General features: G+C 37.9%; 4 protein-coding genes and 1 pseudogene across 5 annotated transcripts; 1 reads left to right on the forward strand and 4 right to left on the reverse strand.

Annotated features, from left to right (window-relative positions):
- Nucleotides 1-317: 317 nt before the first annotated feature.
- LOC134745690 (uncharacterized) lies at nt 318-2,339 on the reverse strand. Its single transcript, XM_063679806.1, has one exon. It carries the CDS (start codon nt 2,328-2,330, stop codon nt 318-320), a length of 2,013 nt encoding a protein of 670 aa, XP_063535876.1. The 5' UTR covers nt 2,331-2,339.
- An 848-nt stretch (nt 2,340-3,187) lies between these two features.
- LOC134745691 (uncharacterized) lies at nt 3,188-5,166 on the reverse strand (annotated as a pseudogene).
- Nucleotides 5,167-6,043: 877 nt separating this feature from the next.
- On the forward strand, nt 6,044-9,968 carry LOC134745121 (DNA replication factor Cdt1). Its single transcript, XM_063679083.1, has 3 exons — nt 6,044-6,713; nt 6,982-7,117; nt 8,224-9,968. Exons 1-3 carry the CDS (start codon nt 6,184-6,186, stop codon nt 9,388-9,390), a joined length of 1,833 nt encoding a protein of 610 aa, XP_063535153.1. The 5' UTR covers nt 6,044-6,183; the 3' UTR covers nt 9,391-9,968.
- LOC134745170 (pyrimidodiazepine synthase-like) lies at nt 9,964-19,528 on the reverse strand. Of its 2 annotated transcripts, none has more exons than XM_063679157.1 (5): nt 19,471-19,528; nt 12,403-12,570; nt 11,861-12,018; nt 10,593-10,835; nt 9,964-10,172 (listed from the first exon to the last, which is right to left on the reverse strand). In XM_063679157.1, the coding sequence occupies exons 1-5, from the start codon at nt 19,511-19,513 to the stop codon at nt 10,038-10,040; spliced, it is 747 nt and encodes a 248-aa protein (XP_063535227.1). In that variant the 5' UTR covers nt 19,514-19,528; the 3' UTR covers nt 9,964-10,037. The 2 variants fall into 2 exon arrangements, with proteins under 2 accessions (XP_063535227.1, XP_063535226.1); XM_063679156.1 differs by lacking the exon at nt 19,471-19,528 and adding an exon at nt 18,881-19,116.
- Nucleotides 19,529-21,309: 1,781 nt separating this feature from the next.
- On the reverse strand, nt 21,310-27,476 carry LOC134745175 (pyrimidodiazepine synthase-like). Its single transcript, XM_063679163.1, has 6 exons — nt 27,401-27,476; nt 26,982-27,038; nt 26,650-26,817; nt 25,088-25,245; nt 23,415-23,660; nt 21,310-21,531 (listed from the first exon to the last, which is right to left on the reverse strand). Exons 2-6 carry the CDS (start codon nt 27,004-27,006, stop codon nt 21,364-21,366), a joined length of 765 nt encoding a protein of 254 aa, XP_063535233.1. The 5' UTR covers nt 27,007-27,038; nt 27,401-27,476; the 3' UTR covers nt 21,310-21,363.

Below are 27,476 nucleotides of genomic sequence, written 5' to 3' on the forward strand. Positions count from 1 at the left end.
TATTTTCCTGGTCAAGGGAGCGTGCATAAACTGTAGGGGGCAGCACAGAAGACGTCAGATTATGGCGCGAGGCGTAAATGTGTAGTTTATGCTTCCAAAGTAGCCCACAAGATGGCAGCACTTGCTTTGGCGTGAAGTGTCAATGTACACGTGTAGTTCCGATTCAGGCCACAAGATGGCAGACCCTCCAACGCGCACGGTCCCTGACGATGATGTTAATGATAAAGATATGATGCTGATGATGCATGCGAAAAACACACAGGAATATGTTATAAAAAATTAGGCATATAATATTTATGAAACAAAGATACTTAAAATTACTTTTTATTTTTACTGATTACAGGCTGGTTTGACCCTGCAGATTTTTTTTGGTTTTTGGCTGGTTTTGGTGGTACCAAAGGATTTTCTTTTAAATATATGTAATTCACAGGTATCAAAATAAGACCACCTAACATAATAAATAGCCCAGCAACACAGAATGCAACTGTGAATCCAAAGCGTTCTGTCAAAACACCTGCTAATGGTGTGCTGATTAAGCTCCCTATTCCTTGAAATAGCAATATCATGCCTGTGGCATTTGTAAGCTTCTCTAGTCCGTAAAGCTTAACAAGCATCAAAGCCCGGAGACTAACCACACAAGCTACACAAAAGCCGTATAAACCACAATATGCATACTGAAAAATCGTATTGAATGAAATATTTGAAATGATGGTACTCACGCCAGCAGTACACAATGCAGTAGCTGTTAATTTTATTGGGCAAATTTTAGTAGCTATAAAACCAAAACTGAGCCTGCCCAGACCATTACATCCCCCCAGTGCACTGACAAATAAGCTACAATGCTTTGGATCAATACCAGCTTGTAAATTTCTGACTTGTATATATGAATAAGGTACTAAAAAACCTAAATAAATAAGGAATCCACTAGCACAAAATAATTTAAAGGTTCTTAATTTTAGTAATTTGGGGTCCATCATTGTTGCAAGAACTCTCCGTACCGCTGTAGTGAATACGCCGCGACGCTCTTGTAAATCGTGTGCAGCGGCCGCACGGGACACTGCTAGCTGATACTCGAGCCCAGTTTCTTCTTCAGCAACAACTGCGGCCTTACTTTTTTGATATTCAGGCAAACGCTCTATTTTTCCGTCATAAAATGCGTCATCCCGGTACATAGGCCGTGATTCAGGCACATGTTGCTCCCAATGACAGAGCCTGCCCCAACAACTCACTTTTTTGGTTTCTTCTTCTGGAACAGTAATTTGCAGTTTCTGTTGTTTAGCATCCCCCGCCATGCTAGTTTTAGACATAATAGATTTTACTTGTTGTAAATGACGTTTACTGATACCACCTTTTGGTGTCATTGCAGTAATGGTTAGTTTGGAGACATGTGGAGGTCCAGCAGAAGGCCCAGGCTGACTTGATAGAGCTTGAGGTTCCTCGCTGTCTTTCACCACAGCAGCAGCTGTGGGAAAATTGTCGTTCTTCACTGCAGCGAATAGACGTTCTGCTGCTGTTGGTTTAGTGCCGTCAGATTGAGGCCCTTGAGACGCAGCAGCTGCTGCTGCTGCCACATTTGGCAAATACGTGACTGTACGAGTTGGGTGGTCTGTAACTTCCGTTTTCACTACATGTAACGCAAGTAAGGGTCGGTAAGTCATTGCAAGAAAATAAATAATTCCAAACATCCCCGAATGAAGTAAAGTCAATGAACGCCAACCTGCTATGTTAACTAAATTTGCGTTTATTGGATACCAAACCATAACCCCAACACTGGAGCCAAATGTAGCTATCGCTATTGCTAAGGACCGTTTTTTTTCGAAATAAAAGCCCACGACAAGTCCTGTAGACATATTAATTAGAGCAAGCCCCAAGCCAAAAGATACTCCATAGAATAGAATAAGAGGTCCAAAAGTGGCTAAGAAATAAGAAGTGAACAATGAAAGAGAACATATTATTGAACCCGTCATGGCACAGGCTCTAAACCCAAATCGATTTATTAAAGCAGAAACTAAGGGTCCTGCTATTAAATATAAAGCCAGAGCAATCGAGTTGATTAAAGCCGTCATTGTTTCGGAAATACCAAGATCTAAGGTTATATCTGGACGCATACTGCCAAACGTCATGGATATGCCATCCATTAAAAATGTTGTACAGAATGCAGCTGTAACGACCACCCAGCCCCAACCACCTTCTTCGGGTACATGAACTTGTGCCTGGATCTCAGTTTCTTCGGTCCCCTCAACACTGCCGCGTCTACTTACTCTGCTTGCAACAACAGTAACACTCTTTCGGTTATCATATGTCTTGGGTGAAATTGCTTTTGGGGGCATTTTGCAGGATAATTATATTTGATGTCATATAATAAATAAGTCACTTTCTTTACAATTAGGTATTCCGTGTACTTTGGTCATAAACAATGTTTAAATAATACATTAATTATTTAGTAAATATAAGATACACCTACATCACTGCAGACATTATTGTCAAAACGACATAGCATAGAGTAACGTATATATAGTCAACCACACGTATTGCTTTATGTGTAGGTATTATGGGTATTATGCGTATTATGCTCTTTGTCAACCGCTTATTCAACCTTTTATTCAGATAATTCATAGAGTCCGCTAGAGCCATACAGTAGACATATTGAAATAAAACTATGAAAGCGGATTATATCGCGTATAATGAATTTATCATCCCAACGTTTCAACGGGTGACTCACCCGTCCATAAAGAGGGTCCATAGTAGACGTATTGTTGTTGCCCACCGATTCCTGGTGGGTAACAATGAATCCGACCATATTACGTAGGTTGTTTTTGGTATGATGTCAGGAATGTTCAAACGTGTTTTTAATTTCGTCGCATTGCGTATGTTCTGTCCCTCACGAGCGCACGCGAATCTACAAAAAATTGTGATGCGTGGTCATCGAGCTTATTGATACACCTTACAGGTAAGCCGCTCCAGACTACGCGGCGCGAAGCCGCGAACGCGAGTGTGGAGTCGATTTCGCTGATTAGCGAACTATAGACTCCACACTCGCGTTCGCAGCTTTGCGCCGCAATTCGCACACGAGTGTGGAGGAGTGTGGAGTCTCGTTCACTAATCAGCGAAATCGGCGCTGAAAATTACTGATTACTGATTACTGATAGTAACATTATGCATATATTTATTTAATAATGATCTAAAATTACTTTTTGCTATTTACTGGTTGATTTGACCCTTCAGATGAAGATGGGGAGACCAAAACATTATCTTTCAAAAATATGGAATACATTCGTGCTAAGGTTAGACCACCTAAGAATAGAGACGCCCCGAATACAATAAAAGCAACTGTGTATCCAAAGTGCTCGCTCAAAATACCTGCTAATGGTGTGCTAATTAAACTCCCTATACCTTGAAATAATAATAACATTCCTGTTGCATTTGTTAACCTCTCTAGTCCAAGACAAGCATCAAAGCCCTGCAGCTAATCACACAAGCTACACTAAAGCCGAATAAACTGCAATAGATATATTGAAAATACATATTAAATGAAACATGCGACAGCATAGTAATCACACCGCCAGTACACAATCCAGCTACAGATAATTTTATAGGACAAAATTTGATAGCTAATAAACCAAAACCTAGTCTACCTAGACCATTAAATCCTCCTATTGCACTTACAAATAAGCTACAATGCCTTGGGTCAACACCAGCCTGTAAGTTTCTTACTTGTATGTATGCGATAGGTACTAAGAAACCTAAGTAAACTAGAAAGCCCGCAGCACAAAAGTATCTAAAGGTACTTAATTTTAATAATTTGGGGTCCATCATTGTAGCGAGAACTCTCCGAACTGCTGTAGTGAATACGCCGCGACGCTCTTGTAAATCGTGTGCAGCGGCCGTACGAGACACTGCTAGCTGGTACTCAAGGCCAGTTTTTTCTTCAGCAACAACTGCGCCCTTACTTCTTTGGTATTCAGGCAAACGTTCCACTTTTCCGTCATAAAATGCGTCATCCCGGTACATGGGTCGTGACTCGGGCACATGTCGCTCCCAATTACAGAGTCGTCCCCAACAACTCACCTTTCTCGGTTCTTGTTCTGGGACATTAATTTGCAATTTCTGTTTTGTGACGTCCATCATGCTAGTTTTAGATATTATAGATTATACTTGTTGTGATTGACGGTTACTGATACCAGTTTTTCGCGTCATTACAGTAAGCGTCAGTTTAGAAGCATGTGGAGATTCAACAGAAGGCCCGGGCTGGCTTGATAGAATTTGAGATTCTTCATTATTTTCCACCACATCGGCTGCTGTGGGAAACTGGTCGTTCTTCACTGCAGCGAATAGACGTTCTGATCCTGATGGTTTAGCGGTGTCAGGTTGATCTGCTTGAGATGAAGCAGCTGCCACATTCGGCAAATACGTAACTGTACGAGTTGGCTCTTCTGTAACTTCGGTTTTAACTACATGTAACGAGAGTAAAGGACGAAAAGTCATAGCAAGAAAATAAATTATCCCAAACATTCCCGAATGGAATAAGGTCACCGAACGCCAGCCGGCTATTTTCACTAAATTTGAGTTTATTGGATACCAAACCATAACCCCAACACTAGTACCAAGTGTAGCTATTCCTATTGCTATAGAACGTCTTTTTTCGAAATAAAAGCCCACTACAAGTCCCGTAGACATATTAATTAGAGCAAATCCGACACCACACAAAATTCCATTAAACAGAATAAGCCCACCGGCATTGGCTAAAAAATAAGATATAAATAATGAGAGAGAACATGTTACAGAGCCTGCCATGCAACAAGCTCTAAATCCAAATCGATTTATTAAAGCAGAAACTAAGGGTCCTGCTATTAAATATAAAGCCAGAGCAATCGAATTGATTAAAGCCGTCATTGTTTCGGAAACATTGAGGTCTAAGGTCATATCTGGACGTATACTACCAAATGTTAATGCTATGCCATCCATGATAAATGTTACACAAAATGCGGCTGCAACGACCACCCAGCCCCAGCACCCTTCTTCGGGTACATGAACTTGTGCTTGGATCTCAGTTTCTTCAGTAACTTTTGCTCCTCCAAAACGGACACGTCTATTTGTTCTATTTGTAATGACCGAAACACTCTCTCGCTTATCGTATGTCGTTGATGAAATTGGTTTCGGAGTCATTTTGCAAGTTGATTAATATTATTTAATACAGAACAAATTTATTATTATTTTGGGTATCGCCACGGAGGCATCTGCCACAAATTATTATTTAGTAAATATATGAGATACCTATACGATCTTTGCTATACGTCATTGAAAACATTAACAAAAGCGTCAAATCCCCTTATATGAATTTTTTTTAGGTTTCATTAGCAAAATTTATTAAGGGTCCTCCAAACTTGTGGGCGAATCGCGGCGCGAAGCCGCGAACGCGAGTGTGGAGTCTAGTTCGCTAATCAGCGAAATCGACAGTACAAACTGTCCTGAAAAATACAATTTTATAGTCTGTGCGGAACAGTGCGGAAAATTAAGAGTAGTAGAATTTTCTGTGATCTTCTGGTTCCCATATAATCCACGACTCTGTTTCGCGTTTGGGGACATTTTTTAATTTAGTGCTCAAATATCACCATAAATTTAAAATTAGTGAAAGTGGCCAAATTGTCTTTTGAGTCGTTTGGACAGGCCTTACATTTACAATGCAGAATAAAAAATAATATGTTAAGGGCCGAGTGTGGAGAACCCTTAACGGCTTAAAATCTGCTAATGACATTCTTAATAAAATTTAGGAATTAGGATCGCGATACTAATGATAGCTAAGCCTATTAAACATGTACTTCACTACTTTGTAGATAAAGTAATTAACTAATGATAGTTTCCAGCGAATATAAAAGGATTTCGTTTCATGTTTAATAGTTTACACGAAAGTTCGGACGGATAAGTAAACTTGTCATTCTTATCCTAATATTGGATAGAAAAACTGGCATCTAAATTCAATGGATAAAAAATAATAAAATACATCGTTCATTGTCTATGATAAAGCTTGGCGGTTTATGTGGTTTGAGTTGTCATTGTTGTCAATTTGAAGTTGACTGTTCGTTACGGATTTGGAGGGAAAAAGTGCTCTGTTATAATTATTTTATTTTATATTACCTCAAAATTAATGTCTGGTATCTGATAAGTGTTATTCCTTCATATATTATGTCTCAAACTACGCTTACCGCGTTCTACAACAGCAGAAAAAGGCCTGCAGCGGAAGACATCGCATCATCAAAACGCAAGATCCCACATATAGAACGCGTTCTGGAAAGTGAATTAAAATCTAAAGCAAAAAATATTTTACAAAAAAAAAGTGAAACTACTGTCAAAGATGGAATAAGCCCTTCAGAAAGTGTCGCCCAGACCCAGAAACATGACTCTCTAGCTACCAAGATTTCGTCTCCAGTTCTTGAGTTGGGACAGACAAGTGCCGTTGATGCATTTGCCAGTAAAGTTAATGCATCTAATATTACTAAACCCACTCAAACCTCCAAATCAGAAATAGTGAGTTCGGCTCGTAAGGAGCTCAGTTTAGGGGATATCAGAAAGAAATTGGCAAGCAGTTCCAGGTTGGCAGAATTAAAAGCATCTGCTGAAAGGCTGAGCAAGGGCATCCAGCAGCTAAAGGATGGCAGCGAAAAGCAAGGCAAACTCAGAGAATTTAAATCCATTGATGTGGAAGTACCATCAAGGTAAATATCATTAAATGTCTTTGTTTAAGCAATGCCTAGAATTTGCGCAATTTTAATACATTTTTATAGCATGAAATATTGTATGACTACTTTTAATTAGCTGAAAAAGGTCCCTCGTAGGTATAAGTTTGCCTTTGTACTTTAAATTATATTTATCTGCTGTAACCTATCCTTGTTTTGTACAATAAAGCATTTATTACTTACTTACATAAATGTACAGTATGTTATTGTTATGTATACTATGTATAATCTTTTTTTTTCCTTATAGTCCAAGCAAAAGAGCAAGCAAGATTCAAAATGAATTGATGTCTCCCAAGAAAGAAGTGCTACCTGGTGCTGTACATCAAAGGCCTTTGATATCACCTCGGAAGGTTGTAGTCAGTCCTGTGAAAAGCCCAAGCAAGGTAATTATTTTTTAATCATTCTTATTAATCTTTACTATTTGCTTTAACAATTGTTTTTCCATTTCTCTTTATTTGTAGGTTAGGTTTTTCACAGTTTAGTAATTATTTATTACTGTTAATCAAATACTCTGGTATCCATTCTAGTATGATGAATGTAATAAAACTTAAATATTGATATGCAATACAAATTGACCTTGAAATGCTTATCCCAAAATAATTGATTATATCCAGATGCTTTAGATATTTTTTATCTTATTTATGTATGATTTATTATTTTATACTCACTTCTCACATTAAGGTAAAGGAAAACATTGTGAGGAAGCCATACTAATATGGCCTACTTTTCCCTATGGGTTGTTGGGTCAGATGGCAGTTAGTAAAAACTAATGTCTGTACCAATTCTTGGGATAAGGCCATGACAATGGCAAACAAGTGGGTGGTCCACCTGATGTTAAGTAGCCACTGCTTTGAAAGAGCTTAAATAAATAAATATAATAGGGACATTCTTACACAGTATTTAAATTAGTCATAAGTACTTAGTTTTATAATTGTATTGTGAGATGCCTATTATGTTAACTTTTTCAATTAAGTATTTTTATTTGACATTTTATATTGATTTCAATTTATTGTATGTAATTTCATTGACATTAAATTTGCACGCTTGCATGCAAGCTAGATACATGTACTGTAAACCTAATGTATTGTAACATCTCCATACTGTATCAATGCAAATAAATAATTTCTGATTTCTGATTTTACAAATTGACTAAGTCCCAGGTAAGCTCAAGAAGGCTTGTGTAGTGGGTACTCAGACAATGATGTATATAATACTTATACAAATACTTAAATATATAGAATACATCCATGACTCAGGAACAAATATTTGCTCATAACACAAATAAATGCTCTTACCAGGATTTGAACCCAGGACCACCGGCTTCACAGGCAGTTACTACCCACTCGGCCAGACGTCGTCAGTAGCTTGTTTCTAGGCCAACTTGAATAAAGAATATTTTTGAATGATTGATCCAGGGTTCCTTAGGATGCAACAAGCACTAAGATCTTGTAATATGTTAGCAATAAATAACCATTTGCATTTGTTTCAGGTTCCAGCATACATCAGACATGCTGCTCTTGCCAGCAGCTCATCCAGCCTGCCACTTCCACATCACTACCGATTCCTCGCAGAGCTGTTCCGAGGTATGGAGACTGTTGTGTCCCTCCTTTATAACAGAAATGAAAAAATAACTTTTGCCAAATTGAAGCCGTCTGTGCAAGACATGCTCAAACGCAACTTTACTGAGAAACATCTTGCTCAAATTAAGCACTTAGTACCTGACTTCTACAACTTTGAGGTGCAAAAAATTAAGAATTTCACCACCTCATCCCAGAAAGAGGCTTTTGAATTGATCATATCCCCTAACTTTCCAAATGATATTAAAGTAATGAACCCAAGTGTCCTTCTAGAAAGACGTAGATACTTCTTTGATACCTTGCTCCAAGCAGTGAAGAAACATCATGCTCAGTACTTATTGAACCTCGATCCCCCTATGGTGATCCCCGACAACAAGCTCACTCGCTGGCATCCTGAATTTGAAATTGAGAAGGTACCAGAAATTGAAAGTGCCAAGCTTCCCGAAATGCCTAATGCTGAAAAGTTCTCAACTGCTCAGGATGTTCTGTCTAAAGCTAGAGAATTATTCAAATGTAACACAAAAATGGAGAGAGCTTTAGAAAAACTAACTCAAGCTAAAGCCAGGGGTCTTACTGATCAAGAAAAGGCTGCCACTGGCATCAAGGACCAACCGACACAGAATGTGAGTACTCAAGCCAGCCAGCCATCAACAAGTGGAGTCACCATACTGAATCCTGCATTAAGGAATCTACCTGCATCTTTGCTTGAAAAAGTTAAAGCTAAGCAAGCGGCTAAAGCTCTGGTAGCCATGACCAGGTCATCAGAGCATGAGCAGAAATACCTCATCTACAGTCGCTTGCCAGACTTAGCTAGAACCTTGAGGAACATATTTGTCACAGAGAGAAAGAATGTGTTAGCCCTTAACATAATACTCTCTAAATTGGACAGCAGTTTCAAAAGCAAAGTCTCCAGCAATGATTTGCAAAGAGATATAAAAGTACTCGCTGAGCAGGTTCCAGATTGGATTAAGTTACATGACATCAGAAACACAACTTATTTAAAGTTGGACAGAAATGTTGAGCTAAAGAGCATCACCTCCAAACTGGAAGCATTGGCAGATAAGTATAAAAGTGATTAGTTATAAATGTTTATTTGACATAGGAATAGATCCTTGAGACTGTTAAGTAAGAATGTGTTGTTAAGTATGACATCCTACTTTGTTTTTAAGATAAGTCTATTCAAATTTTAGCAAAATTTATAGTTTTCAATAGAAGTCCTATCCTACATCATAACTTGGTATGTTATGTTATAATTTTATTTGACATTTTGGTTTCAGAAATATTTACTTGACATCATAAAATTTGACTTGGTACATACATAACAGTAAAATATTTATGATGCAGTTTTGACATAGTAAATCATTGGAAATTGCTTTGTCTTTATTTTCGTTCTGTTTATAATGATTTTTTCAACTACTTGTCATGAAATAGAAATTAAAGGTGTCACATAAATACACTGTCACCTAAAAATAGTAAATAACAGCGTTTTTTTTTTTATATTGATGCTATTTTTGACATAGCATAATCTTTGGACATATCTTTATTTTATCATGGATGTATTACTTTCGATCCTGAAAGAAGTTGCAATGTAGTTTTCTTACTTTTTTCTTACTGTGTGGTATTTTGTTTTACAATTAATAAAAAAATAATGATCTTATTCCTTATTTTTTATTTCATAACCCGTAACACTGTACATATATTTATAAATAATTTCAAATTAAATTAATTACTCCACAGTAAGGAGATTATAATTAGGTTTTCCTCCAGTTTTGTAGGGCTCAAGAAACTTAAAAAGAATCTCCTTCGACAGCACGTACTGGCTCACAGCTGGGTCCTTGAACATGTTGTTGATGTATTCCCACTGAAAAAAAAAACTAATTACTACATCTTATTAAAAAAAGTCTCCCGCCGCGTCTGTCTGTATGTTTAAAATAAACTCAAAAACTACTAAACAGATTTTCATGCGGTTTCCACCTAACAATAGTAATCCTTGAGGAAGGTTTAGGTGTATAATTTGCTAAGGTTTTGTGTAAATTGGTTGAAATATGACACTACCTGTGCGAAGCTGGGGTGGATCGCTAGTATTTTATAAATGATTATTCATTAGTTTATTTAAATTATCAAAACAATCGATTCTCATGTATACATAAAAAGTCATTACTAATTATGCAATTAAATTGCCTACGTCTATACTTTTAACTTTAGCAAATCCAAATTACTTATATTCATGACCATTTTCTTCTAAGCTACTTTCATAAGTTTCATAACAATAAACGCTTACAAGTAGTTTGTATTCAGTCTCATCTATCTTCACCGCATCATACAGCTCTGATAACGGCACCATTCTCTCGAACCAAGGCCAGATCATGTAGTCCGCGTATCCTGGTTCGGACCCTCCAAGGAACTTGGTTCCGCTCTTCTTTACTTCGTCTTGGATAAAGCTCAAGAACTTCCTGTACGCCGCAATGTTTTCTTCGGTGACTTGGTCTGGGGTTCTCAAGATTTTGAACATCATTGTTTGTATCTAAAAAAATACGTAATCAAAATCTGTATCTGTATATCTCCACGTTACAAAAGACTACAGGCATAAGAACTCCACACTTACGCTGAAGTCTTTATATGATACGTATAGTTGACGAAATATAATTTTCACCTCAGTAGCTCTAACAAGCCTACTTTCGTCACTCCCTGGAGTTAGGAAAGTGCGACTTTCCTCACTCCAGGGAGTAAAACAAAGTAGCTTTTTGATTTAGTGAAGGCCACGAACTGCCACTTCATACTTCTATTACAAATTAGTTTTTTTCTCTCTCTGTATCTGTGTAATTCGAAGTGAAAAATTATATGTGTCACACGAAAGAAAAGTTATTTTACATCCCGTGCTTTTGAGTCCCTCGCTACGCTCAAGATTCTAACTTAGAATCTTTCGCTTTCTCGGGACTCAAAATTCAAAATCAACACTCGCAAGGAAAACCAACTTTCCTCTCTCGTTGCACAAATAACTATTGCACTGATTCGACATACAAGCTGTTCGAGAGATCGGTGCAAACTACATTTCGGCATACATAAGTATCTAGTGTTGTATTATAGGTAGGTACAGTCGCCATCAGATATATCTGAGCGACCAAGGCGCTCACAAATATGTGAACACGCCTCTGTTGTCATCAAGGCGCTTGAGTGCGTGTTCAGCTATTTTTGAGCACCTCGGCAGCTCCGATAGGTATATCTAATGGCGACTGTACAGTCAGCTGCAGAGAAAAGGCACCCCCCTGCATACAAAGTTCTGTAAATTAGTATGAACGTGGGGTACCTTTTACATTAAAAAAATTGGATTAAGGACAAATCGAAAGTGGGGGTCAAATCGGTACATATTATGTAACCACAAACAAGACCGAACCACCTTGTTTAAAGGGTCGTCAGACGTCAACGGGAAAATATGAAACCTCCGGAGATTTACTTTCAGGTGGCCCGTATGCTTGTTTACCTCGTTTTACGATGTTTGTGAAAGCAGTTATTTACATGGTTAAAATTTTGTTAGGTTCATTAATTTACCGGTCCCGATCCTTCGACGATGATTTTAGCGAGCGCCTTCTTCAACGGGTCTTTGGGCAGCAACGGCCGCTGCGGGTACACCTCGTCTAAATACTCCGACGTGACCAGGCTCTCTGCGATGCAAACGCCATCTGAGACTTCGATTGCAGGCACCTTACCTGAAATACGAGGATTCCTTTTAGTTGTTCTGCCGTTGTTATCAGTTAATCAAGGCGTGGAAAATGGACCAATAAATGTATTGTGGCGATTATTAGTGAAGCCGCTTCTAATAATAGCACAGGACCTATAGTAATTTACTATCTGAGCCATAGGGTTTTCCGCTAGCCAACTATGTCGTATGTCCATGAAGGAATTAGTAGCAACGGTTCTGTGTCCAGTTTAAAAATCGAAGTCAATGCATCGGCTTCAGCATGTATCGAAACACTATGAGACTTTAGAGTAGATTGTTATTTCAGTGTATGTATGGAGTGTTGCTTAGGGCAGTAACACATAATGTAGGCGTACAATTTAAGACCTTGAGTAAAGGCAATACGTTTCATTACCAAAAAGGCTTTTGCTGGTGAGCCATTCGGGTTTGTCCATCAGGTCAATGTTGATAACTTCGTAGTCGATTTGCTTGGCGTTGAGAACGAGGATCGTGCGCTGTGCGTATGGGCAATAACGCATGTTGTAGATCCGAAGCTTGCCATTGTACGGGGGCAGGGGATCGCCTGAAAATATTTAGGTACCTAATTGATTACTTTTACTTATTGTTGTAGTGTAGATAAGTGCAGTGAAGCATAAACTGCATGAAGATCTAAAGCCCGTCTCTCGTTTACAGAAAACTTGGTAAATGACAGGAAAGTAAAGATGGTACCTAATATGTACGTTAGAATATGAGGACGATTATCTTTATTTGTAAGTATTGAGTTAAAATGTAAAACTTATTTCTTTCGTAGGTATACCCATTTTCTTATAAAATTAGGTAACCTCCCTATCATTTAGTTATAAAGTTTTGTTTCTACAATAAACTGCGCTACATGATGGATGCATGGGCGCAATCATGGCGCAATGGGGTTGGCCGGTCGAAATAATTAGCAGATGGCGCCAGCATAGCTTGCCCTGTCAATCCCTAGAATTGTGTCAAAAAAATTTTTTTAATGCCCTGGATGCCAGCCCTTTAAGCCAAATCTCATAGAAAAAGGGGCAAGCTATTATTGCGCGGATACCAGGTTCCGCAAGGGCAGTGGAAAATAAACAGTCACTGTTCGCATATCAATTTGTTTTATTGTCTTGAATACACAAATATACTTGTAAAATAGGGAGCCACGTCCGATCATCAGCGTAGTCGATACCAAAGAGAATAGATAAATTCATAGTGACATATACAGAAAGGAGGTTAGGTGTGATACACACATGCGTAGGTATTATAAGGGTGCTAATACAATATTTCTAACACTTCCCCTCATACTTATAAGACCAATGCATAAACACAACATGAGCACACAGAACATTATACAAAACAAGAATAAGTTATCAATGTGTATTGGCACATCCCTGATAAAAGGCTTGAACTCAATATAATATCAATTATATCAGTTTACATTTACAATAATGCTTGCCTTAAGTAGAGACTAACTCTATCCATATACACATTCGTATAATAACATGCTTTCACACGACACAAACATGGACAAAGTGAAGAGACAGTGCATGCTATTTTTACGATTGCACATGTACATTTGTAAGCAAAATAAACTATTATATAATGACCTTACTTTCACACATGCAAACATACCTAATTATCTAACTTTATGTTCATGCTCTGAATGAATTTAGAATGTTTACATAGACTCAGCGGTTTGGTAAGTACATCGGCTATCATTTCTTCGGTTGGTAAGTATTTTACTGTTAACACATTATTATGTACCAAGTCCTTTATGTGGTGATACCGTACATCTATGTGCTTAGTACGCTTATGTGAATATTCTTTACAAAGTAAAAGCTTGTGCGCGCTCTGATTGTCATTAAACACAGTGATGTAAGGTTTCACATGTAAAATTTCAAACAAAATATTCTTGATGAAACATAGGTCTTTACATACATCATTAATTGAAATGAATTCACTTTCTGTAGAACTAAGTGCAACACACCGCTGTTTGCGTGATTCCCAATGTATACAGTTCGAGCCTAACTTTATTACAAAACCAGTATAAGAACGTCTATCTACATCATTAGCCCAGTCGGCATCAGCATATGCGGTTAAATTCAATTCTCTACTCTTTATAAAATATAAGGAATAGTTAATTGTTCCCGCTAGATATCTCAAAATCCGTTTCGCTGCAAGCCAATGACTTTTATTAAACTTTGAATTATACTGACTCAAATGGCTACAAGCATATGCTATGTCTGGCCTGGTACAAACAGCTAAGTACATCAAGGAACCAATAAGTTCTCTATAATTATAGGTTTCATCACATAAGTTTTCTCCATCAGTTTCAAATTTACATCCTACAGACATAGGTGTAGAAACAGGTTTACAATTTTCCATATTAAACCGCTTAAGTACTTTCATAATATAGTCACTTTGATCCAACTTCAATACATCTCCCTCCCTTACGACATTGATGCCTAGACAACTCTTTAAGTTTCCTAAGTTTTTACAATGAAACTTACTTTGTAGTATATTAAAAAGATTATTTTTACAAGAGTCGTTATTAGAGAAAATGTAAAAGTCGTCTACATAAAGTGCAACTATTACTAAGCTATTTTTATCTTTACTTATATAGATACAAGGTTCATGTCTACTTTGAATAAACCCATTTTCACACAGTATTCTATTTACTTTGTTATTCCAAATTCTACTAGCTTGTTTAAGACCATAGATACCTTTTTGCAACAAACAAACTTTATTTTTATGGTTATGATTAAAGCCTGGTGGAAGTTCCATATAAATGGTTTCCTCAAGGTCTCCATTGAGAAAAGCTGTGGTCACATCAATGTGATCTATGCTTAAATTATACTCACAAGCTAAAGCAAACAATATTCTCATTGTACTATGTCTTACAACTGGTGAAAATGTGTCTTTATAGTCCACACCAGGGACTTGTGTATAACCCATGGCAACAAGGCGCGCTTTAAATTTATCAAAATTACCCGATGCATCTGTTTTAATTTTATATACCCATTTTGACTTTATTACATTAATGTTATGTGGCCTATCAACTAATCTCCAAACTTTATTAGCTATGAGAGAGTCATACTCACACTTCATTGCGGTAGACCATTCTGCACCAAGGGGACCAGTGACAGCATCCTTATACGATAGGGGTACATCTAGATTGCAGACAGACGCAGCGTTGTGCGCTACCATGGAGTAGTCTGACGTATAATCAGCATACCTTTTGGGTTTTTGTGACCTTGTAGTACGTACGGGACGTGAGGAATGTACAGCCGGCGCATCAGCTGGGGGCAGGGCTTCCCCTGAACGTGACGGTCGCGGCGACAGCACTATAGACTCGCTCGACGAGTCACCTGAGCCCGAAGTAGAGCAGCCTGGCTCCTCATTCTCGCTTCCGGTACAGAATTCCTCTGAATCTGAAAACGCCATGGAAGAATCATCTGTTTTTTGATTACACATATGTTCTTCACTTCTTGAGTTACAGATGGGAATTTGCTCATTTTGAATAGACATTGAATCCTCATCAGTTTGACTAGAAACTAAATTTTCATTACTATCACTAGGGATTTCAATTACATTATCCTGACTAGGAATTAAATTATCATTATTTTCAATATTATTATGACTAGATTTAGCATTATCATTATAAGTAAATTCAAATTCATAAAATATATTCTCATTGTCAGATTGGTTAAAACTTAGTTTATCTAAGTTGTTGTAAAATGTATCTTCTAAAAACACAACATTTCGAGACAAAATTACTTTCTTAGGGTTCAGTGGGTCCAAAAGCCTAAACCCTTTTGTTGTTTCACTGTAACCAACAAAAATATAAGGTTTGCTTCTAGGATCAAGTTTGCGACGATTTTCTTTAGGTATTAAGGAATAGGCAATACAGCCAAAGACGTGAAGATGCCTGAGGTCTGGTGTAGTACCTGTCCAGAGCTCTTCAGGAGTACGTCCCGACAATGCACTTGTTGGACTCCTATTCTTTAAGTATGCGGCAGTCATAACTGCTTCACCCCAAAAACGCTTGCTGAGACCAGCTTCATATAGCATACATCTAGCTTTGTCAAGAAGAGTCCTATTCAGTCTCTCAGCAACACCACACTGCTGATGGCAATAAGGTACACTCTTCTGATGAACAATACCCTCTTTTCTAAGAAAATCAGCAAAACTTTTGTTACAATATTCAGACCCAAAATCTGTCCGAAGTGTTTTAATTGGCAATCCTAATTGTTTTTCTACCAAATTCTTATAAGTAATAAAATGTTCAATTACCTCGGATTTATGACGCATGAGGAAGATGTGTGACTTCCTGGTGTAGTCGTCAGTCATGGTTACCATGAACCTCGCACCGCCAATGCTGTCTTCTTGAAACGGACCTGCTACATCACTATGCACAAGTTGCAAAGGTTTGTTTGCACGTGTAGCCTCGCCCACGGGATACGGCAAGGAAACTTGCTTCCCAAGCAGACAGGTCTCACACTTTACACCAGAAGTTTCCTGAAATTTGATGCCGGTTGCAGGATCATCCCTTAAAGTACACATGCTTTTAAAGCTAAGGTGACCTAAACGGGAATGTAGAAGTTGAACTGGCAGAGAAGAAACAGCTACATTAGCACTCTGTGTATTTTGCCTATTATGCAAAAACATGGAAGAGTGCACTTCTTGCGAAGTTCCTTTCCCTTGACTACACCCAACCCATTCATATAAACCATTCCTATTAAATGCCGAGGTAATAGGGTTGCCATGAATTTTACAACTATTATATATATTACATTTATCTTTGGTAAAAACTACAGTATAGCCTATATCACACAATTTACTCACAGATAACAAATTAGCGGTCAAGTTAGGGACATATAATACCTTATTAAGTTTATCGATGACACCACCCACTAGTAGTTCCCCGACACCTTCAGCTGATATAGAGTCATCATTGGCCAGAGTCACTTTACTTCCTTCGCCCGGCAACTCCTTGTAGTCCTTCAGGATTGTCTTGTCATTGCAAAGATGATTGGAGCAACCAGAGTCCAGGTAAAAGGTTGACTTCTTAGCAAAGAATGCTTTCGATGACTCGGTAGCTAGAAGTGACCGATTCTTCACCTTGTCTTTCCTATATTTGAAGCATTTGCTTTTTACGTGGCCTCCTTTTCCGCAGTAGTGACAAATAACTTGCTTTTGTTGTCTCGGTGTTGCACTGACGGAATGATTTCTTGCCTTGGAAAACATAGCGGCTTCATCCACATAGGAAGATCCTTCCTTTTTCCGCGATTCTTCTTGGAGAAGGCGAGATCTCACCATGTCAGCGGTGAGGTTGTTGTCGGCAATATTCGCAGTCTCGAGGTTGCTTACCAGGGCGTCGTATTCATCTGGCAGTCCGCTAAGAAGTAGTTCCACCACTTCTTTGTCTTCAATATTTTTATCAATGTCCGCTAGTTGATGCACGAGCGACATCACCGCTTCCAGGTAACGGGACATGCAATTAAATTGCTTATATTCTATACGATGCAACTGCCGCAAGAGCAGCACGCGCCTGTACAGACCTTTATTCTCAAATACCGATTTGAGGTTATCCCATGCTTCCTTTGAAGTAGTAGCCTGTCGAATGTGTTGTAGGCACGCGGTCGACACGCTGAGACCGATGCGAGCCAATGCTCGTTTGACGTGCGACGGGTCCACGTCTGTCCCTTCCACAGTCTCCCACAAGCCGTCGAGGGTCAGCAGCATCCTGATCTGGTACTTCCACGTCTGGTAGTTTTCAGAGCCTCGCAGCTTTTCAATTGATTGGCTGGAGTAGCTTGGAGAATGATTCAACTCGGCGGCCATGATAAATGCGCTTACCGGCGATCCGAAGTAGAACCCACGTGGAGACGGCGTGACAGTGAACAGCGAGTGTAAATCGTGACTGTGCCCAGAACCTATTGCGCGGATACCAGGTTCCGCAAGGGCAGTGGAAAATAAACAGTCACTGTTCGCATATCAATTTGTTTTATTGTCTTGAATACACAAATATACTTGTAAAATAGGGAGCCACGTCCGATCATCAGCGTAGTCGATACCAAAGAGAATAGATAAATTCATAGTGACATATACAGAAAGGAGGTTAGGTGTGATACACACATGCGTAGGTATTATAAGGGTGCTAATACAATATTTCTAACAGCTATGATGGCGTCATCTCTGCAAACCTTTGACAGTTGCCAACCCCATTCAAAATTGTTTTTATACAATTCGAGATATCGCAAATCTGTTACGATATTGGTCCAATGTCCACTTCAACTTTTTTTTACATTGTCAGTTACATTGTCAGATAGGTATGTGACGCCACTACTTAGGTAACATTTTCAAAAATGGCCATATGGTAATATGTCAATGTCACAAGCCCGTGTTAAAACAAGTCGAATGCAGGTAATGTAGCTTGTCTGCACAAATGCATTTCAAATTACTTACTTAAATATGATTAATTATAATCAAGGTAAGCATCAGGTATTTAGACGACCCACTTAAATATTTAAAAATTGTTTACTCATTAAAATGTCTGCGATCGACTGCGTTTGAAGAGATTCGCGATGAGAATTTGCAGAAAACTGCATATTTTTGCTGACAACTTAAGTAATAAGTATTATGTTCAAACAGTGTTCAAAACACAAACATATGTGACATTTTTAAATTATTGATTATGATTACTCTACACAAGCCAATCATAATGCGTCACAAACATAACCTACATTTACGAGTACCTATACACATCTAGTCAAGTTCATTAACCTTTATAACACCAATTAGCGAGAAGTGACTCAGCGCCTCAGCGCAGGTAGGGCCAAGAGTAAAATCTACTGATAAGCGTAAAAACTAACCTTTCTTCAGATGTTTCGTGTCGAAGTTAATTTTAGCTGTTCCTGCCATAGCGCGGTATAGTGGTAACACGTACTTTAAATTTTGAACAACCGGCACTAGTACCCTCCAAGACGCCAATGCCAATGTGTGCATTATAAACAAGCTACGTCCACTTGTAACCGGTTCACCTTTGATAATGTAATATCGGCCATAATAGCAGGTTTAGCTAGTATCTCGCTTTTGCCATGTTGATAAAGTATTTATTGCGGGACTGCGGGAGCTCAAATAGTAGATAGATACCGGTGACGTAATCGCTCGAACACGACAACAAATATATACACACATAATATTATGCTATGTCATGTTTTATGATGTTGATGACTATAAGGCCGATTTAATTTGTTTTAAAAATTTACATTTATTGCTACATTTTTGCCTGAATAAAGAAAGGAGGGTAATGTTTTTCTATAATCTTGACGCGTCTTGTATTTACTATACTCTACCCAAGAGCGGAACCGATTTTAAAGTAAAGTTCGATAACTAACTACATATTAAAAAGCAGAGTTTCTAAAAAACATATTTGTCATAGCGTCGTTAAAAAAAATGTTACCTTTAGCAACATGCCTCGTGTTAACATTAACTCTGGGAGCCATAGTTACTACATACAAAACAAATCGGTCTCAACTCAAGACTAGAAGGCGCTCACAACGCGTTTAGTCATACACAAAACCAATCAGGTGTTATTTATATGTACATGTCCCAATTTACGTTATACCTAGTTTGTGGCCATCCCGCCGCGCCATAAGCCATCCGACACCACTACCCTCTCTATTTAGACGCTGGCCCATCGTGTAGAGGAGCCATAAGCGTGCCACCTAGTTGAGATAAATAGATGGCGCTATATTGCGCCGTAATGTGGCCGTAATGTTTTGTGATCACTGGATTGACAGTCAAATGACAACGCCATCTACGTTAGCTGTCAAAATCGAAGAACGACATAAGCACATTGTCTGAAGTGAACATTAACATGTTATGGCTTTGTGGGTGAATAAAAAAAAGTACGTTGTTAAGAAACTGTAATTGTAATTAGTTTTTAGCCGCGACGCGTCGCAGTGCTTGACAGTAGCAACAGTATCCTGGGTGTGATAGCGGGTAGGCTCGATAGTCGCTATATGCAGCACTGGTCGAACCTGCATTGTTCCCTAGCTACGTATGTAATGTAATGTAATGTAGATATCTAGTGAGAGTAGTAAGTTAAGTAATAACTGTTATGGATTTCTGTGGTCCGAAATAAATGTTTTTTTTTTAATTTACTTTTTAAGTTAATTGATTCCATTGTCTTACGAAAATGAATTATGTGAATTGTATTTATTGTACTTAATTCACACACATATGTACCTATAGCATACGCTAACACTAACTTAATACTAAATATAGGTCCTTACATCTATGTATTTTTTTTTTAATTCACCCTTATTTAAACAAAAAATCTTTGATAAAATTTCACAACATTGCTTAATGTGAAAGATATATAATCTTAATGTTATATGCTGCTCGAAACCCAAATTTAACACGAATAATAAACTACAATCATCATTAAAATCGTGACTTGCATAGGGTGATACTGATAGCGTGTGGTTGTGTGACGTCACGACCCAATGTAAACAAATAGGTGCATGCTTGATGAATTTTATTAATTACCTATGTTGACATCTCGTCTAACGAATTTCGGTTACCATTTTTAGGGTTCCGTATTAAATAATTTCACGATGCTCCTGCAATGACATTTTTTTTTATCTTATCAATTATCATTATCAATATTATCATTGACACAGACATACCATGCACACGCCACTAACCACGTAAATATTATCGGTGAAAAGAAAAATCAATGTTAACTTTAAAATTTTATTGTAAGTACTTACTTTTTTTGTGATATCAAACTCCGCTTTCAACTAATAAATGAACATTATTATAAACTAGTTAATTATTGTATTATGCTATAAATCTATAATAGTATTCATTCATTTCGATTGTAACCGCGATTCTTAACATAAATATCGGTTGGACCATATTGCATACAAAATAGAGTATTCTTTAGTCTAATTTGCAAGTAAACTAATGTTTTCAACAACAGTTTTAATGTACCTAAAGATTATTATGTACTTCATAAGGTTGCTTTCGCCGTTCAAATAGCCAGGCTTAAAATTAAAGTCTAGAAAGTAAAGCCACATAAATTTTGTCTGTCTGAATTTCCAAACTGCAATGATCACTCTTAATTGTATCATGTCTCGAAATTTAAGAAGAGGCGAATGGAACTATTGACGAATAATGAAATTACAGACATACACGAAGTGTTACTGCGTGCGTGGATTTTCTTTGCATTGTTTTAATACCCCTAAAAGAGTGACAAAAACATAGACAGGTATTTGTATTCACTCAACTCGGCATTTCTAGACTATAATCTTAGTAGCCAGGATTGATACATTAGAATACGTATGTTTTACTGCTTCTTCTTCCTAGGACGCATGCAGCACACATCGCTGGTGTCGAGCATGTTGTAGTTGGCCTCGCCCTTGGTCTTGGACTCGACGAACTTGGCGTGAGTCTCGGCAGACAGGTAGTATTGCTTCACGGCTGGCACTTGCTTCATCGCCTCCAAGTAGCTTGCCTGGTGATAAGATAGATGTTATAATTTTGAAATATTTTATGCTCTAGAAGTATCAATTTTTCTGTATTCTTTTAGGTGCATTCTGCAGCAGAAGTAGATAAGCTAGCGACGTATTCAAAATGATCTACACACGCTCAATACTATCTAAGCAATTAAGTGGTAGTTACCATATTGGACACCTCGCGCGAACAATCACAAATTGTGATGTGATTGTGATTCACAATGAATTGCTAGATTATTTGTGATATTTTAAAAGCTACATTTTTATAATTGTATGTAGCTTGTCTGCAGAACAGATAACGAAATTATAAAGATATGTTAAACCAACATTAGTTCTAGAGCCACAAATGTTTACGTGTTTTTGGTATTTATAATTAGTTGATTAGGTACCTTGGATTTCTCGTGTCGTTATAGAACCAAAGGAGTAATGAGGAGCGATTTGTAATCTTTGTTTGAATAAAGAAAGACCTAATTAAGGTTGCGAGTTGCGACACTAGGCAATTAAGTAACATCGAAATAATAAACTCAAAGGAGTACCTAATAATGAACCATTATTAATTAATGAACGTTTGTTTTAAGAAATACCCAATTAAGGAGTAATTAACGGGTAAATTGTGTTAAATCTTTCGGGAAAAGTTGTATTAATCTAGGCTTGCCAATCTTGGTTTGACAACCCTGGAGCGAAGAAGACACACCTCATTGAAACATTCAAGATCATACACGATCATTATAACTTACCTGAACTAAAGGACCTGTTTGTTATGAGCAAGAATAATCGTCTAAGAGGCCACAGCTTAAAGATTATTCGAGTTCCCAGCACAAGCAATCCTAGGAAGCACTTTCTATCAAAACGCGTCATACGCGAGTGGAATAAATTACCAGAAGCAGTGATATGTGCTCCTTCAGTGAACACCTTTAAAAACAGACTTGACAAACACTTAAAACAACTAACAAAATGAACACTAATAGACCTAATAGTAAAAAAAAACAAGTGCAGTGATATACACGCATCAGCTTTCAGCTGCTAGTGTATTAAACAATATAATAATAATAATGAATATAAAACATTAATTGTTTTAAGACATTAGACAATAAGGATATAATTGTGTATAATACTGAACAACAATGTTCAGTTCAGTCGGTAAATTCAAGGCTACGAGAATGAGAAAATTGAGCGTTGTGGCGTGACCAATAGATAATTGCCCATTGCCTACTAAATGAATATTATAAAAGGCAAGTCTCATTAGAGGAACAATTAAACCGACTTAAACAATTAATTGAGACCAAAAACTTAACAATCGTGCTAAATACTCATTTCATTAACCCTTAAATGCATAGTGATGTATTAATGCACACAATAAAAAAAATATAATTATATCCATAATTAGATAAAATCTATTTGGTCCTGTATAATTATTTTGATCGTAAACTTTCCATTGTTCTTATAAAAAAAATACATTTCTTTTAAGACGAAATGGCGGAAAATAAAATAGGTATATTACAAATACATAGTATAAATTTCTAATGGTAGTAAGTATTTTTATATCTTTTACCAATAATTGCATAAATTATAATTTACCCTATGTAAATTCTAACACTGGTTTAGCAGTGAAAATCGATGTTTTAATATTTTTTTCCAAGAATCAGTAAACAATTATGTAAGACATTAATTTCAAGAAAAAAGAAAAAATCATGCATTTAAGGGTAAACGGGATCGCCTAAATCGTTATATTTAATAAATTTTATTATATATATAAATTAAGTTCTGTTTTTATATTTGGGGTATAAAAACATTATGAATTAAGATTGGTGTTTTTAAACATGAGTATGAAATATTACAAAATTTCGATACGAACATTAGCAATATACAAAACAATACGCACCACACGCGGATACTTAGTGTTGTCAATAGCCATGTCAGCCTTCCCAAGGAGCGGCAGAGACTCGAACCGTTCCAGATGCGGCCAAATGGTGTAGTCAACCAGCCCCGGCTCATTGCTGTGCAGGAACTTGGTGCCGCGGCCTTCTAGTTCCTTCTCCAGGCGTTCCAGGCCTTTGCTGTACGCTTCTAAGTGGGAAGGCTGAAAACCGTCTGGGTTGAATGCAGCCACGTAGAAGGATGAGTGTGCCTGGAAATAAATTTTTTAGTGTATTTTTTGCAAAAAAATTGCATTTCATACTTTCATCATCAACTATTGAGACAATGCCAAATAGCCTAGTAGCTGGCATAGTAATTTCTTTGCTAAATTTCTCCTATACCATAAAGAAATAAGCACACATCGGGGTTTTTGGTGCGGGAATGATTTGAGTAAGAGAAGAGATAAACCGAAACTGTTAACAAAACTGATGTATGGAGTGAGCACTCTATGCTTACTTATTTCTCTATGCCTATACCAAAGCCAAATCTTTTGAGTCTAGATTTGCCTTTCAGAATTAGCGATTGTTTTCAGAATGGGTATGAGAAAAATAATATAAGGAAAACTACAAGCTATACATATAGAGTCAGACCAAACTACCTTGGCAACGATTTTGTCAGCACAGACTGTGCAAGTGTTATTTTAAGCGTCATTATTTCATTTTAATTTAAACTTGAAAACTAAGCTATCAAAGCTTAGTTTTCAATTTAATTTAAACTATAAGATAGCATACATCCATTCCAACCTTTTCTTCTTCATCTAGGTCAGTGGTTCCTAACCTTTTTAGCACTGCTCCTCCATAATCATTAACATTTTTTCTTATAGATAGGTACCCCCGTAAAATTCTAGTTTTACCCCCACGGGGGTAATTAGGTTAGGAATCACTGATCTTGGTAGTAGATTTTAATAACAAAACTTCCGTGAGACAGACATATTAAATATAAACGGGTCACTCACGTATTTTAAGTCGAAAACGCTCGACATGTTTCAGTCCGTACCGAGAAGCATCACCAGGAGCTTGCGTCGACGGTGACGGACCGGCGCAGATTGTCCGAGCACATACGTAGTATGAAGAACAGGGATAGCCGGGGTTCTGCGGTGACGGAACACGTATTGGATTCGGATTCGACTCACTATACACGTTTCGATAAGGTAACCGTGCTGGCGAAAGAAAAGTTTGTGATTCAGCGAAAAGTACGGGAGGCTATCGAAATTAGTCGTCATCCGAATTTTAACCGTGATTGTGGTTGGTCAGTGCCTCAGAGCTGGAAAACGGTTTTGGGTACTACGTCGGTGGACAGTGCGGACGAACCATTAGCGAATGACGTAGTGAGTGTTGTGTGCAACCCCTCATTTGACAATAATGCCGTAAACGAGGGTAGTTTCTCGCCCCCCCTGCCGCCACCGGCGCCCGCGACGAGTCATCGGGCGCGGAGGGCTGCGGCCCGCAGTCTGCGCCGGTCCGTTACCGTCGACGCAAGCTCCTGATGACGCTCCTCGGTACGGAGTGAAACATGTCGAGCGTTTTCGACTTCAAATACGTGAGTGACCCGTTATTAATATATTTAATAGGTAGTAGATATTAAATTTAATATATACATATTAGGCATATTAGACATCCTACAATTAACAATACATACCCCCAAGAACAGTTCCACAAACACTTTGTCTTGAGCTCTGCGGAGTGGGTCCGTAGCCTGCAGTGGAACTTCCGGATACTTCTCATCCAGGTAGGTGTTGATGATAGCACTGTCGAAAATGGCTTTGCCTTGCTCGTATTCCAATGCTGGCACTGAACCTAAAGTTATAGATAAGTGTTTAATAAGCATGACAGTGCAGAAAAAAGTAAAGGTAGATTATTGAATTTATAAAGAACTGCTCTATGAATTTAAATTCCTATAATATTTTTACTTGAAAACTGCCTCAGCATTTTTTTGCTGTTAATTACTTATACAAATAGTGATGTTCCAGAAATTGAGTATTCTCGCTTTTCATGGAAAATAAAATGATAAGTTTTAGTTGTGATTTTCCCCTTACTCAATAGCCGATAGCCTGGAGAGAGTTGTTATGACGGGCAAAGTTGAAGGCACCAGACCTCAGCCCTCCCCTACTAGATGATGTGCTCAAATAATTTTTACTGCACCTATGCTATTAAAACTGCACGAGGCCATCGCTTGGCGAGGAATAGAAGAATGGAGGAACCTGGTCTTCAACAGAAGTACATGATGTCACAATCCTCAGCATTGAGGAAACGACTGAAGAAGAATTGTGTTTTTTATGTACATTTATTTATGTAGATTATCTGGAATAATCACTCCTTAGGGATACAACCACTTGTTTACCGTTTATTCTGATGCATAGTGTATTGCTTTGTTGTTTTCACTATGAGCTTTTGCCTACGACGTCTGCGTGGAATTAGTGACAGCAGCTAGAGTGTAGCGCCTGGATAAAGTGTAATGGCAATCATTCATTTTGAGCATATGTTTATAGTGGCTTACATCAATTTACAGGCAACTCATTAATTATTTCAATTCGACCCCCGTCACCCTCTTTAGGGATGATTTCCGACATAAAACCTATCCTATTTCCTTCCCCGGGACCTATCTCTGCCAAATTTCAACTAAATTGATTTAAACTTTCACGATTTTTACTCATTATTATTCAACAACGACGGGACTTAATCGCGTAAACAACGGGGACAACGCCGTCCTCGAAACGTCGGAGGTAAATTTAAAACTTATTTTACGCGATTAAGTCCCGTCGTTGTTGAATAATAATTGAACTAAATTGGTTCAGCAGTTTAAGTGTGAAGTGGTAACACACAGACAGACAGACAGACAGACAGACTTTCACATTTATAATATTAGTATGGATAAATTAATTAGTAATAAATATAAATCAAACTAGACACAAACTACAAACAAATTATTAAAAACAATCAGCAGGCATAAAGGCACAATCTGTGGTCAAGATATAAAACAACAGGAAATAACAAAAAACAAGGATAATCAGTGGTGTAGCGTAAACTAATCTAGCCGTGGGCGAAATCGCATCTGTGAGGCCCTTTTCTTTCAGTGTCCGAAGGGGCCTCGCGCGAGGCCCCCTTGGGGCGCGAGGCCGTGGGCGACGACCCACTTCGCCCACGCCTAGCTACGCCACTGAGGAAGATAACAATTCATTAAACACCAATTTGAAGCCTTACCTTTTGGGTTGAACTCAAAGAGCCATTCGGGCTTGCTGTCCAGGTTGATGAAGACCAGATCATGCTGGAGGTTCTTGGCATTGAGGACTAGCACACTGCGCTCAGCGTACGGACAGAACCTCATGGCAAACAGACGGAGCTTTCCATTGTATGGAGGGAGAGGGTCACCTGACAAGAAAAACATTGTTACTACATCATCATATCAGTGTTTTATCGCCTACTGCTGAGCAAGTGAGCATAGGCCTCTTCGAGTACACCACTATCCGAGTCCTGAGCCAATCTTATCCAGATAGCTCTCTATAGTTCTGTAATAGAACTCAATTTGTACTTACCAGCTTTTAAATGTTTTTCAGACATCTTTGGTGAATGATAATCCAATGAATAGTGATCTGAAAAAAGTATTTCTAATAAGTCCTTGTCATAGAATGAAACAATATTTGACAATGTTCTTGTTTTTTCAGAAGACAGCTAGCTAATTGTACTGTTTTGGATTATATATGTATAATTTGTAAAGGTTTTGTGTTAATTAGTTGAACTATCCGTGCGAAGCCGGGGCGGGTCGCTAGTTAGTAGTTATAAAACTTATAAATATGTAGTAAAAAGAGATTGTTGCAGGTTACACAGCAAGTACCGCTAAAACAAACTTAGACGTAGACACCCCTCCCTAGAATACTTGGGCAATTTTCCTTCCTTCCATGATATCCAGGAACGAAATAATATAAATCTTACATTTAAAGTAAAATAAATTTACCTGAGATCCACAGTATTCGCCGCACAAAACTGAAGTGAACTAAGTGAAGGGTTACCGTATGGTTACCGGGCGCTTT

This window comes from Cydia strobilella, chromosome 11 (assembly GCF_947568885.1).
Source record: "Cydia strobilella chromosome 11, ilCydStro3.1, whole genome shotgun sequence".
Classification (NCBI taxonomy): Eukaryota; Metazoa; Arthropoda; class Insecta; order Lepidoptera; family Tortricidae; genus Cydia; species Cydia strobilella.